Source organism: Anoplopoma fimbria, chromosome 2 (genome assembly GCF_027596085.1).
Source record: "Anoplopoma fimbria isolate UVic2021 breed Golden Eagle Sablefish chromosome 2, Afim_UVic_2022, whole genome shotgun sequence".
NCBI classification, from domain to species: domain Eukaryota; kingdom Metazoa; phylum Chordata; class Actinopteri; order Perciformes; family Anoplopomatidae; genus Anoplopoma; species Anoplopoma fimbria.
The window spans coordinates 7970768-7985720 of record NC_072450.1 but is presented as its reverse complement, the minus strand read 5'-3'; the positions used below and the strand labels follow the sequence as shown (position 1 = coordinate 7985720).

Sequence of the window (14953 nt, the reverse complement as noted above, 5' to 3'; positions counted from 1 at the left end):
AACATTTACCTACTTTTATATTGAAACAGACAGAACATTCACATTTACTTTGAGTTTTCTTCCACCTGACAAACCTCCAATTACTAACACAAATAAAAAATCGTATTGTCTTATTATAAAAATATAGTTAAAAAAGACTAAAATGTGAGTTAGAGCTGCAGGTTTTAGCGTTAATTATTCATGCTTTCGTCAAGTTGAGCGTCCCTTTCATATGAAGCGGCTATGGCTCAGCAGGTAGAGCGGGTTCTCCTCTAATAACAGGGTTGGAAGCTTGATCCTTGCTTCTTCCTGCCCAGATTCTGAAATTCACTTCGGCGTTGAACCCCAAATCATCTGATGGTCAGGCCAGTGCCTTGAATGGTTACTTGGTGTGTGAGTGAATAAGAGGAAAATTGCAAAGCGCTTTTAAAAGCCTACAGTCTTTTTACATTTCACAGGACAATTTGATTTAAGGTTTATTTTAAGAATATTGATAATGATTAGGCTTTTAGGCTTTTACAGCATTTATCAAATCGTGTTTTTCAAGCCAGTGTTCAATAATTATAATAAAGATACATGTTGATTCTATTTGAGAGTCAGTTGCTGACTGACATCTGAAAAAAATTACATTTAAAAATGCCTTAAGATGCTGGTTCTCTAATGGACGCTAAATGCAGCCTCAAACAATTATCTGCTGAAGGGAAATTACTGTGGAAACCCTGCAAATTCTCTAAAATGTTCAAAATACAAGGTTGGTACAAGAGATAATATTTTACGTAGTTCAGAATACTTGGAGACATTCCCCAAAGCCATGAATTGTGCCTGCCTATCTGTGCCAGGCCTGTTTGACATGTTTGCGGTAACTCTCTGCTTTTTCCTCTAATGCATCTTAGGACAGACTTCAGCTCTTCATGACCACGAAAGGAATAATTAGGCAAAGAAAAGGAATGATGGGAGTTGGTTCTCTATTTATTAGCAAGCGCTGCTTATTCACCCTCAAAAATGAACAGAAGCTCAGCATAAAACTCTGCATTTCTCATTTGCAGTTCCCAGAGATACCACAGTGACTTTCGCAGTGAATTTCCGTTGGACAGTCTTTGAAACTTTAAACCATACAGTAGATCTCTGGTTGAGTTTACATGTATGATAGACTGTTTATTCCAAAGGCCATCTTGAGGATCCACATCCACAGAACAAATACAGAACAAGCAAAAAAAAGATGGTTACAGTTTAACTAACAGACATGTTATGTTTATTTACTCATCAAAGTCTAACTTTGCTTATGGGTGTACGCCCAGTGACTATACGCATCACTTTCCTACAACAGAGTAAACCAAAAAGCCACATTCATACTCACAACATACAGTACCAGCAAGAAAGTTTTCAAGATGCACTGTAACCCGAAAAAATAATTTAAAAAGCACTGCCAGCATTCTGTAAAGTAAAAGGATTTCTGCATGGCAGCGGGAAAAACCACTGAATTCCTCTTGGCCGGCATTCTGTCACTCAAGTTGTCCTCATCCAAATCCGCTCGCATTGCTTTGATTTGCATTGCCTCAACATTGGTAGACCATCTCCTCTCATTCCTGAAAGATGATTTCATACATTTGGGAAAAAACAAAAGAGCCGGGGGTTTAAATCTTTAACCATAATAGTCAGGGATACAATGTGACACTGTATGCTTTTTACATTTTTTTAAGACAGTTTGTTTAGCTGTTGTTAACCAAAAACATTTGAATCAATGGAAATGAACAAGGTAGATTCACTCAAATACATTGAATCTGAAATGTGTGTTGGTCCTTTACAACATTTATCTAAAAACTATAGCAACTGGTTAACATAAAAAGTTTTTACTGTAACAAATTTAACAAATAATTGTGTATAGGTTGTTAAAAGTTGCTCTGCATTAAAGTACTGCTTACTCATTAATGGGTTAATCATTTACAGTAACACTTTGAAAGGTCTCATTTGGCATAATTATTATTCTTAGCCTCAACACTGCAATTATATTTTAGTGCTGATGATTTATCTACCTTAAATGTAAAGATTATTTAAACGACATTCAGAGCATTATTACAGCAGTAAACTATGTAACAATATTGAGGAAAAAAATGTCCACCTGAGCAGATTATCTCCCTCTATGTGTGTTGTAATCCAATCTTTTCTGTGCTTTGTTGACATAGCTGGACCAGCCTTCCGCGCCTTTTAGTGCGAGCGATCGTGCCGCACTGGTCAGCTAACACGGCTGTTACAATGTCGTCGTTGAAGCGTCATAGAGAAAGCGTTGCGACCACCTACCGATCCCCCCTCAGATAAACAACAGATCTAACTGACTCTTCCATCTCTAAGCGTTTGTCCAGTTGGTCTATTTTCATATTGACATTGGTGAAAAAAAACATCAGAATCCAGAAATGTAAACCTGTGTTTAATCTGTCAAATAATTTCCATTTTGGATAATAGATGGAACCCTGTTTGGTTCATGTGTTCTTCAGCACATAATGCTTGACAGAGAGCTTCTTGCAGATGACCTCCCAACACTTTCTCCAGGTTAATGCTTTCAGCAGGGCTACTACTGGAACTCTGCCGTAATCTCTCCCTGCCGTCCTCACAGCCGATGATACTGGGCCAAAAACGAGATGCTGGAACAGCAGCATGTTTCTAAAAGCTCCCTGGAGGACTCTGAGTGTGTGCTCTATTGCTTTAAAAACATTTCATTGTTTCATCCTTCCCCTGCCTTACTTGGCTGTGATTTGTGGAAAGTAACATCTCCACGGGCAATAAGCTCTAGTATGTACAGTTGAATGTTTAAAGAACGACTTCCAAAAAAGAGAGCTGACAGTATATGGGACTATGGGCATGTTGATCTCCCAGTGTCAGTAGATGATGGAGGCTTCACACCCATTTCTGAGATTCTGAATCCGTCATCCCAGTTGGTTTATCTTTTTAAATCAAAGGGTGAACACTCCCTTGCATTGTTTTGGTGCTTTAGATCCCATTTACTTTTGGGGAAGTCCATCCTCAGAGACAGATCTGAGAGCATAGCAGTAAAGAGAGATTCATGGTTTTCTCAGTTCAAAACAGAACTGAAAAGCCTTTGTGTATGCTTGGCTTTGAAATCAATGGTTTACTGTATAGCATTGTTTATGAGCAGGTTAAGGGTCAGGGTACTGCCTTTAGCTCATCACTATTTGTATTTTTGTCTGTTCAGAGAAAGAAAAAAAACGTTATTCATATTCTATGTATAAAACTGGAGGTGTTTTCCTGTTTTGTTGTACAATGTTGTTACACTTGTGTTGTTGGAATTGTTGACATATTTTTTTCAGACCCAAGTCCCCCCTTACCGACAGTGAGCTAAATATCTGCAAAACAATTTTAGTTAGCAGTAAAGCATTGGATAGAATTGTTTATTTGTTCTTTCTGCCCTCCAGTGGCCACAAATCAATTAATGCATCTTTAAAAAAAAAAAACAGAGAAAAAATATAAAGAGCTTCTGTTTCAGTGAAGAATTTTTAGTCCTGACAAAATGCAGAGTCATGAATACAATTGCAGAAACACTGGATCAAAGTGGAAAAAGTTTATGGAAAAAAAGATTTAAATATAGCTTTTAAAATTGACTTGATTTATACAATCGGCATGGCCATCCAAAAGCCTGCATCAGCCATCTTGGCAGTTGAACTAATGCTTAAGTAATGTTGCCTCAGAAAGAAGCAATGCAGAAGCCGTTGAATAAAAGCCCCAGAGACCAGGCTTGGAGGTCTCAAACGTGACAACATTATGACTGGTGAAAGGGTCTCAACATGACTCCTGAACTCAGATGAGGGTAGGCCATTTGCTTCTTTACGTCTAATCCCAGAGGACTTGTCATGTGTCTGGCTAAAGCTCCCGGCCTTGCCTGCGGAGACAGTCCATACCTCGCACACAAACAGATAATCCTCGGGTGATTGAGGTAATTGCTTGCAGTTGTGGAATGGTGTTGGAGAGGGCCCTGAAAGGTGAGGTAAGTGCAGCTCCTGTTCAGTATTGATTTCATGCTGCACTTCACAGTGTACGGCTTCTATGAGCTGGAGAAGGGAAAAATAATAGGATTTCAAAACCCGATTTTTCACACTTCTAAATATCTACATGGCAATTTAGGTTAGTGGCAAAGCATTGGGGAGAATTGCCCCCTTCAAATGCTGAAACACTGACAAATAGAGCCCAACCCCTTAAGTGCACTGGCACACTGTCTCCATTCAGAGCGCCAGATCTTAATTGTAGGTTCCTCTCCGATATACCATTTGTCTTACAAGCTGACAGTGGGGGGATTCTTGAGCTATGACTTTGTACCCACATTACTGGAAGAGGCAATCCTTGTTATGAGACGTTTCATGTTTATGGTGAAGTTTATAATGACTTCCAAACCCCTGTAACTTCTTAATTTACCCTCAAATCTGGGAATGTTTCATTCCAATATGATGGACAGGAATGCTGCCTTTTTAAAAAATGTTTTTGTTGCATTGTCTTGTTAGTCTGCCTGAAGAAAATCACTGTATGTGTGTTATGTTTTAAAACCTACTGACTTGCTTTTACTTTGAAACAATATAATGCCAGCAGGAAGCCTAAGTGTCATTTTGATGCTTTTATAGTTTAAGACAGAGGGAAAGCCATAACTTGTGATGTTTTCAACCATGGAGAATCACTTACTTTCACATACTGAAAGCAGTTACTCATTTCAAGAACCCTGCCCTGTGATATTTACATCCCAAGTGCTATGTGGACATTTCAGGCACCAGCAGTAGCAAAAGGCTTCATTTCCTGACTTGAAAGTGAAAGGGGGTCAGCAGTCTACTCAGTAGAAGCGCTGAAGGAGGGGAAAAAATACCCAATGAGCTTTTAAGCATCCTTAATGAAAGCAAGTCTTGATTATTTTTATGTTTCTGAAGGCTTGGTTATCTAAAGTCGTGTAAGCACAAACACTGGCTTGATTTGTGTGAACTGTGGTCGCTCTGTGTTTAAAAAAAAAAAAGAGGGCTGTCATGCAAACCAAGAGGAAGTGTCTGTTTGAGCCAAAGATGTATATTTAACAGTTTGGAAAGATTTCCAGATGGACAGCTACTCACAGGTTCGATATCAGATCTGGACGTGTGATATGGATTTATCTCCATGATGAGTTTCACAGGCTCTTCACGGTCTCACATGGGGAGTTTGACGGTTTGTTTGCTCATGATACTGTATGTGTGGTACTTGTGGAAAGATGCATAGTTCAGCTATTTCTGAAAGCTAAAGTGATTATTTCTACTCCCTAAACTCTTCATTCAGCCCTCCCTGAAAGCCTCACCTCTTGGCTCCTTCAGTATGTTATCACATCAACGTGTAGTATTGCGATGTTCCTACATGTTTAAAGGCCCAACTTTAAAGCAGAAATACACATCTTTACAGCCTGGTACAAATAACAGTTTTGGTCTCTATAGATAATTTTCCTTTTCATGACAACTTTATGGGGATTTTAATTTTTATATAACTCCCCATTTCAATTTTATATAGGTCTAAATTTAGTGTGCCCGCTTTGAGTTACAGGTGGGTGCCCTACCAGGTAGCTAGTTTTGAGCTTCACAACGGCTCTTCAGAAACCTATGGGTGATCTTACGGAGGCTACGTCCATGTATTTCTATGGTTAAAATATAACCAATTTCATACAAACACCGCATTTTCCATATTTTCTACATAAAATTGTGCCACCAAACAAAAATATTTTTTTGTTGTATTTTATTCATGTAGCACTTTAAACCTAAATTATTGATTTTAGCCTCTTGGTGGTAACAGAACAAGCTGTGAACACAACATTTAAAATATAATCGTTTTCCAACTTGATATGACAGAAAAACGCTAGCAAACAGTTGCTTATTTCCACATCCAGCAGTTCCAGAGAAACATTAGTGTTCATTTGGAATCAAATGTATGTCCACGAGAAGAATTTAAGCACAACTTCCCTCTCCTTTTAGCTCTGTTATGGTCTCCACCTTCCTTTGAGGGACATATTGGACTCTTTAGCTGCTAATTGCTCCACTATATTCACCAGTTAATCGCTTATTTTGTCTGCCATTGAATAAAGTAGGTTTTGAAAGGTTTTCTGTTGAGAACACAGGCTGTCTGCAGCTGACAATGAGGCTAACGGGGGAGGTGTAAGTTAATATCATTAAAGTTGTGTGCTAGGAAAAGAACGCAATGCTATAGACAATATGACCAATAGAAGTAATAAACGCACTATTCTTGTAGTATTCATATTAATACAATACAAGCACAATGATTTCATGAGTTAAATTAGTATAACGATTAATTGCTTTGTACAATTCAAACATTTTGTGCATGGCTGTATAGGTGGTATATTATGCAGGTGTTAATGTATTTCTTTAAAACAAAGTCTTAGTCATTGCCAATGAAAAAGTAATTTTCCTAACCAAATTGAAAGTGAGGCCAGGGTAAGTAGTGAATTGGAGATCTACCAGATGACCACAAATTGATTTCAGGGGAGCTAATGTACACAAACTATGTCTTTTTACATAAGTGGGGTCATTATACATTTTGTACTTAGGACTGGATGGTTCAGCTGCAAGCGTATGAGGTAACATACAAACCCCACAATGTGTTCCACTGTTGGTACACTGGTTAGTTTGTGGTCGTTCCATGATGATCGCATGTCTGCTGCATAGCTGGAGTCTGACAGTTTTTTTTGCCCATTGTTTAAATTAATTTTCTATGAAGAGAATCACTGCTGTCTTCCAAGCTGTAAAAATAAAAAAATATCAGAAGATTTGTATAAGATTTATTCCCCATGTACAACATGTGTTTTAAGAATATGTGAGTGTAAAAACTGGTACTTCTCATTCATTTTTAACACCCAAACAGCTGGAACACCATTCCTTCAACATAACTGTCATCATAAGTATCCAGTAGAGCTAGATGTTTTACTAAAGTTAAAGTAGAAATAGCATGGTTTTATCATATATTCCTGAATTCAAATTGCGACATAAGTAAAAGAACAGAAGGAGCAAAATGTACTTAAGTGTTAAAAGTGCTTATCATGCTAAATGGTTATATTATTATATTTATTATAGAATAACATATAATTCTGTTTTTATCATTAATGAATATATATGTAAGAGCATTTTAGTTGTGTATTTTTTCAATGAAGAGCTAATTTTAGATACTCTGTGTACTGGGTAGATTAATAATATGGCCCCATTTCATATAGCAGCATTATATATGTTCTTTAATGTAAAAGGTAACTACATCTAAGTATCAGATCAATCTTGTGGAGTATATTTCCCTTTGAAATGTAGTGGAGTTGAAGTAGAAAGTACAATGAAATGGATATACTCAAGTGAAGTACAAGTAGGTTTAAATTGTAGCACATTACTTGAATACGTGTATGTAGTTATACTCCACAACATAAGATTCCACCACAAAAAAACCTTTGGCTAAAATGAGCCATTTGAGAGTATTGACCCAGTCAAACTGAGTTGAATGAGTGTGTGAGAGACTCGGTACTCATGCCTGCAGTGTCACAGTGGACCTCCTTCTTCTTCTTCTTCTCCTTCTACAGTCCCCTCCTACTTCCCCCAGATATAGGCAGCGCTTTAACTTGACTCAGAGTCAATCACAGTGGGATCTTTAACTGTGCCCGCCACAGGGTCTCTTTGCCTCGGCCCACCACATACACACTCACAGCAATCATCACTCACACACACACACACACACATACACACACACACACAAACACTCATGCACACATGCACTCTTGCACCGGCAAACATATGGAGTACTACTGCTTCCTCCTGCTCTGGATCTGCAGCCAGAATATAGGTGAGTGAAGTCTGTTTATGTCTGCTTATGTGTGTGTGTGTGTGTGTGTGTGTGTGTGTGTGTGTGTGTGTGTGTGTGTGTGTGTGTGTGTGTGTGTGTGTGTGTGTGTGTGTGTGTGTGTGCACTGAATGCATCCCTACATGCTTGTGTTGTGCTGGTGTTTGAATCAGACCTTCTGTCTCTCTACATGCAGCTTTGCAGTATAATAATGGCACTCTAATTGTTAGTTATACTTTGATCCGTTCCAACAGCAACTGGAAACTTTGAGCATGAAGGTTTTTTTATGTGCACATATATTCTGCACTTGAAGTGTCCAATAATATCAGAATATCTTCAGTGAATGAATGGCTGCCTGTGGGAGTGACATCATAACCTGACATCTTGACCCAGTGTCATGTTAAGAGACAGGAAGGGCAGAGCTCAGTGGCTTTACTGAGTTGATGCTATCTTTTCACAGTCAAGTTTCCAGCAGCTGAAGAGTTGTTGGTGCTCAGCCAGAACTTTGGTCAATCACCAGTGAAATCACTATACCAGTTAAATGACATCATCCTGTCGATTCGTCAAGAACAGAAAACACTCGTCGCTGTGGAAGTCAGTTACAAACAAGTTATTTTGTCATATCATTTTACAAGAATTGTTGTACTTTAAAATTAAATTAGTTTAATTGCAAAATAATACCTTACATTTTAACATAAGTGTTGCTTTATGTTAGCCCTAGCAACTGTATAAGGTTATTATGTAAGGTCTGTGTGTAGTTCTGGAGTTCATCTGATCTCTAGTGTCCAAAAACTGTAAATGCAGCTTTAACTTCCATTAAATCAAGTAATATTAAGGTAAGTAAAACCTAGTTGACACTAAGGCAGATTCATGCTATGGTATCAGTTAACTCAGTGGTGGAACAGAGTTAAGCACGCTTATACAGCCTCCTAAACTTTATTTGGGACGTGACCATTGTATAATTGCTACCATGTAATTTGATGTTTACCTGTGAAGAAAATAACTGGTTCTTCAGTAATAGCAAATTTGTTATGATTATTCCAGTAACTGATTAGCATCGTAATGTTAAGTGCACTCTTCACCTTCTACATCAATATGGAACTCTTCACGCCAGCTTGATGATCCCTGATGGAGTGGCCACAGTGGACGTCCATTAAATCGAGGAAATTCTAAGTTTACATAAGAAATAAACTTGAGTTGACATATCCTGCGGGAATAGTGCTTGAGAGGAGATGTTTCCCCAAAACTCTGGTGAATGTATGCAAGAAAGACAATGTCCAATTTAAGTCAAATAGTTGTTTCCTGAGGCAAATGCCACCCAATGTTTAGATGTGTCGTCGATATGAGATGGCCCTACTCAAAGTTATCTGGATGGGATTGATGCAAAAGTCCCAGGATTCTACAAACAGCAGACAAAAATGCAGCCTCCGTCTTATGTGTCTGCCAAAACATCTCCCACCACAGCCAGCATCAAGTATTTCTCCACAGACTCCAGCTACATGGTCAGTTGTCTCTGAGGCACTGAGGCATCAGTCCAGAACTTGTTTCCAGCGAATTCCAAAATCAAACCAAATATTTACAAAAGACATATCCTCTCCTCCACTTCTTAGTTGTTTGTTATTTTCCAAATGTCTTTATAGAAGATTAATTCATATTTTTCTTCTCAAATAAATTCCTGTCTTGTAGACCTCAGCATTAACCCCAGGATGATGCAGCCTAACAGACAAGGAGTGAATAATGCTGCATTGTTGTGAAAGCTGTACAGCCACTGTGACAACATGCACAGCACTCGATAGAAACTTTGGCCAACACACAGTGTGTTTAAACGATGTGGTTGCAGTCCACAGTATGTCGAGCTCAAAACTTAACCATATGGAGTTCTCTCCTGTAGCGCCGCATCAGATGCTTATGGTTTTACTGTGCATTAATGGGTGCAGTCGGTTTGATTAGCTTTAGAAAATACTTTTGGTGCCTTTTATTCGCTCTCTGTCTTTCTCCTACTTTCCTCCTGTCTAGATGTGTTTCTGTCCTTTCCAAGACTGTTACAAATCACCATTGGAAAATAACATTAGTTTTAAGTTGTTGCAATGTTACGGTGAAGGATTGGTTTGGATTAGCAATATAAACAACTCGGTTAGGGTTAAGGAAAGATCACGATTTGGGTTCAAATAAGTGCTTGATTAAGGTTCCGTGAAACCAAAGTTGACTGTCATTAGGATACAGGAAGTGAACAGCGATCTCTAGTGTTAGTGTCCAAAGTTTTGTTGACACCTCCAACCACCTTGACCTCTTCCTTATGCACCTTTGTGGCTTAATAATAATGTCAACCACCCTTCTCCTTTGCTATTCACTGACATGACTAATAATTTCTGCTGTCTCTAAAGAAAACTGTTTTCCTGCTGCTAAAAATGTGGTTCATGGCATGGTTCATGGTGGGACTGAACAACATTGTAAATTTGCATAAAACAAAACCGCTGGTTTAAACACCTCATAAGTTATTGGAGTTTGATCAATTTTGATTGGTTTCTTTGACGGCCTTCACATTACAAATTGATTTATATAAAAGAAAATCTTGATTAGGGTGTTAAACCCTTGACTCAAGCTTTGTGTTAAATGTCCCGCATGATTTTAATAGACACATTTAGTTTAAAACGTCCACATTCCATTGCCTTTTTATAAAACCAATTAAATGTTATTAACTTATTTACAAGAACTTGTTTTTATTGAAAAACCCTCCTGGGACATCCAGCAATCGCAGGTATTTACTGTTCCTCTGCCAACATATTTGGCAGGAGGTTGTGTTTCACACATCTCTGTTGTTTTCTTTGTAAGATATGTTGATTGATTACAACTGGTCCAAGTTTATATATATAGTTTGGTCAGGGATTCCTTCATGCTTTCATGCTGTGTCGATATGCCTTTTGGATCTTTCATCGTCAAGATCCTATTTTCAGAAGTTAGCCCCGTCTGTTGGCATCTCCTGAAAATACATATGTCAGTAGCATATATGGCCCTTGGATATTCAGATATCAAGGGATCAGTTCGTATTAAAATGTCTCATCAAAATGAAAAACAAAAATGGTTGAATTACTGTCATATGTGCTCATTAATCAGTAGTAGTAGTAGTTTTACATCATTTAAAGGCTGATGAAGTGTTAGTGTTGCAGTTAGTTAATGTTACACTTGCCAAAAGCAATTACTGCACTACTTCTGAGTAATTCCTCATCATGTCATTTCTGTAACAACAAACTTACCGCTTACTAATTCACGTGTCTTGACAGTGTCATGTTGTTGTGTGTGGCAGCTGATGGTGCACGTCTTATTTTGCGCTGCAATAGAGACTTGGTTTGAATTCCCAAAGGGCTTGTTGTTGGCTAAGCGGGTCAACAGCTTCTTAATCAAGTGCCGAGTTGGCTGCTGTGTACTGGGAACATCTGGTTTTATACCCCGTGCCTCCAAGGGTATTTACGTTGGCGTTGGGTGAATGTGATATGAGATGCCAAAATCTTTGAAAGTGTGTTGTCAAGTGTGAAGTATCTTTCCAGAGAAAACCATTGTAATGGAAACCCAGCATGGATCAATGGAAAAAAAACAGTACACTGTTTCTTTTGAGTTGGATTTTATGTTGAGTTCTCATATTTGTGGAAAGTCAAATGCAGTCGTAATGCAGTTATTATACACATCTACAGGATGTTTATTTATAAATCCTAAACCATATTACACTGTGTAAATTCATAAAAGAACTGCATCATGCGTGTCTGATATGAGGATGCTTCCAAGCCAACCGGCCCGGCTGCTGTATGTCAGTTGGTCTGTGGTGGAGCTCCTGCAGCTTGGTGTTGGGCCAAAAGCAGCAGCGGACTATTGTGGGTCGCACAGGCAGCTTGAGGTTTGTTTATCTGGGCCTGTAGACACGAAACCCAGCAAGACCCTGACCCTGTGTTAGAAGCTGCTGATATAACTGGGAATATTAAATTGCTCCACCACATTAGTAGCTTGAGATGGAAAGCGGATCACCTCCGTTCTCATGCTTTCACCCGACACTTTCCGATAGCGTTCACTCATTTCTTGGTCAGACTTCAGTCTTTCTGGGATTTAATCTCGTGACATTTATTTAAAAGGCTTAGTATTCATCCGAGCATTAAATCTGCTACCAGAACTGTTAACGTTCATGTCCTCCAGTTGAACAACGATGGAGAGACTTAAAAATGGTGCAGCCCACTTCCTGTCATCTGTAAAATGTATTTTTTCTGCACCACAAGAGTAACCTACTGATTTTCATTTATTTTCATGCACCTGTCTGTTCCAAACAATCTAATTCCAGTCACCCCTTTTATGTTTCAAGATAAACAGAAACTTCAGGAGGATGTTTGGGGGTGGGATCAAACACCAGCTGAACATGTGAGCCATTCATACAACAGGAAATGAGCGATGTGGAGAATGTGTCAATATTTACATGAGCAGTCTGCATGGCAGCGATGGCCATTTATTTCAATGGAGGTTTTCATGAAACAGAACAAATGGTCTATGGTTGTGCCAATCAAGGTGTGATAAACTCCTGGTCCCTTGAGAAATGAATGACTCATTCACTGGTTTTGACACAGATACTTACTGAAGAACTGTGGGAGTAGATATTTGGTTTGATATTTATTAAGACAACCTAAATATGCTCCAAAATATTCAGTATCTCAGGAATGCAGACAACTTCACATTTCTGTTGGAGGAATACAGCTGCTCAATAGGTAACCTCTCCTTTGCTTTTCAAAGTGCAAACAATGCTCACCCAAACAAATATATGCTGTGTAACAAACAAAACGTTGTAGCTGAACCGATTTTCTGCAATAATGTATTTTAGAACTTAGACACTTTTAATCCCAATTAAAAGTAGTGTCATGTTTGTAACATAGATATTTTGATTGGAGCTATTTTGATTCCATTTGACCTACTGATGAAAGAAACTTTAAAGATTTAACCCCTATTCTAATGTCATAATTCAATTCCCCAGTGCTTACCAAATATATTGAAGAGTCCTTTCGCCCTGGATAGTGTCAAATTGGATTTCTTATTTGGTAACAACTGTCTTTTAGCTGGGGGTGGAGCATCAGAGGCTTGATTCTTAAGTGTAGGTGAGGCTCACCTTAATTTCATGATGCTATTATAGTGAAAATGATTCCACAGTTCATTCAGAAAATCTGTTAGATAACAACCAAAACCATTGGTAGTTACCAGCCACGACGCTGGTATTGTTTGAGACTGTATGTGAGTCTTCATGCCAACATGTCATCCTGGAGACCCTCAACTGTAGATGGAACTACCACTGAGGCGGTTTTGAGTACTTTGCAAGGTGTTCATTTTTCTGTCGACAGATGTTGCCACCATGATAGCGACACAACCTTCCAAGATGCAGTCATAAACCTTAACGGGTGTTTGGTTGAGACCAAAATGAAGGCAGAGATTGAAGACTGGTGTGGTCCGAGAAAGTACGTCCGTAAATAGGCGGATAGGAGGTGTGGAAGGGGCCAATTGTCTTCTATTATCAATTCTAAATATGTATTAAGACAGAACATAAAGTGACATTTAGAGGTGGCACAATTTCTTATTACTTTAATGTAAAAGATGTGATCAGACGCAAATTCACCTTGGCATCTGACACTGATGAAGTATACTGGCAGCTTAAGGGACCCCTAAAGCCCCTAAAGCTAAATCTTACTTGGTGTTGTACGTTGCCAAACCACAAATGGCTACATGACAAGCTCTTGTATTTGACACGGTTCCAAACCAACACATTGAGACTGAGTTGACAATCAACTAATAAAAAACACACAAATTCATCTATCAACTTGTTGGTCTATTGGTAAGGTTTGTCTCCATCCAGCTAACAGTTCAAACTCTGATAGTTATTGTTTTTCATGGATAGCCAAGAAAAGCAAAAAGCTGTAGTTTTCCTAATGGCAGACTGGTACACATTGTCACGTCTGGGGAGTTTTTGGGACACACAGTCCTTGACACCGACTACTGGGTAACATGGGTTTCTCAATTTATCTTGGCAATGAAGATGAGTATCACTGGGATACAAGTGAAAACAGATGGTCGTCTCACAATTAATGGGCTATTGGATAACATGGCAACAATCTTTAAAAGTAAACAAATTAAGAGACTCAAACAGTTTTCTCTGCATAGCAGTGAGTAATGGCATGATTATTTTATTCATATATATTTTATGTAATATTCTATCTTGCACGATCACATACTTGTGGCTCATTAGGTGTGTAGAGTCAGCTTACAAACTCATAAAATAATCATAAAGTTTTTCACTTTTAACTGACATCATTACAAGAGAACCCAGGTACAACTGTCTTGAATTTGACCTCAGCTGTCCTCTGTTGAGGGTTAATTTGAAGTTTACATGCTTTCCAACTTTGTTGAGCATTCCTTCACCTCGTTGTTTACACTTTACAGTTTCCTCATGCAGGGGGAAGAAAAGGGCTCACTTAACTTGACGTGACCCCAGAGCCTCCCAGATGGGGAGTGAACTGAGAGTGGGGATGTTTAGCGTGAGGGCGAGGGATTGAATGAAGCCTCCTCTTGTGTGGACAAGAGCCACAGAGATGTAAGAAGTGGGGGAGTTTGTGGTGGTTTAGAGAAGAAGCTTTTGTGCTTTTCAGCTCAGCTGTTTTACTTAAACTTTATTTTTAAGCAATCATCTTCAACTCCTACAAAACAAACCTGTGTCTCATTAAGAATCAAGTCTGCTTAACTTTCCATCCTACTTTCCTGCTTTGGCTCTGAAATGTAATAGTTCTTAATCTAACTTGATATATTTTGGGATTCGGAGTATCACTAATATCTAGTGTAAAGGTTAAATGATCCTTGGCCACACAGTAGCTGAAACATCAATGGAGCATCACTGATCAACACACACACTCCCGAGGAGTCTGGCAACTGGTGAGACAGAGATCAACAGGAGATTAAGTAGAAGACAGATGAACGGAGAGAGATGGATTGAGAGGAAGTCAGAGTGGTAGACGATTACGTTTTTTCCCCTTCTCCTCCGCCAAAAGGAAAATCTCATCACCTCCAAGTCCTCACACGGACTCCTCCGCTTTTGATGGAAATTTAAAAAGCCAAATAATGC

The 14953-nt window shown here is 38.8% G+C and overlaps 1 protein-coding gene across 1 annotated transcript in view; it reads left to right on the top strand.

The window, feature by feature from the left end:
* Positions 1 to 7748: 7748 nt before the first annotated feature.
* LOC129103203 (integrin alpha-11-like) overlaps positions 7749 to 14953 on the top strand; it is a 45384-nt gene continuing 38179 nt past the window's right edge. Inside the window, 1 exon segment of the mRNA XM_054613544.1 lies at positions 7749 to 7821. Within this exon segment, the coding sequence (XP_054469519.1) occupies positions 7749 to 7821 (73 nt within the window).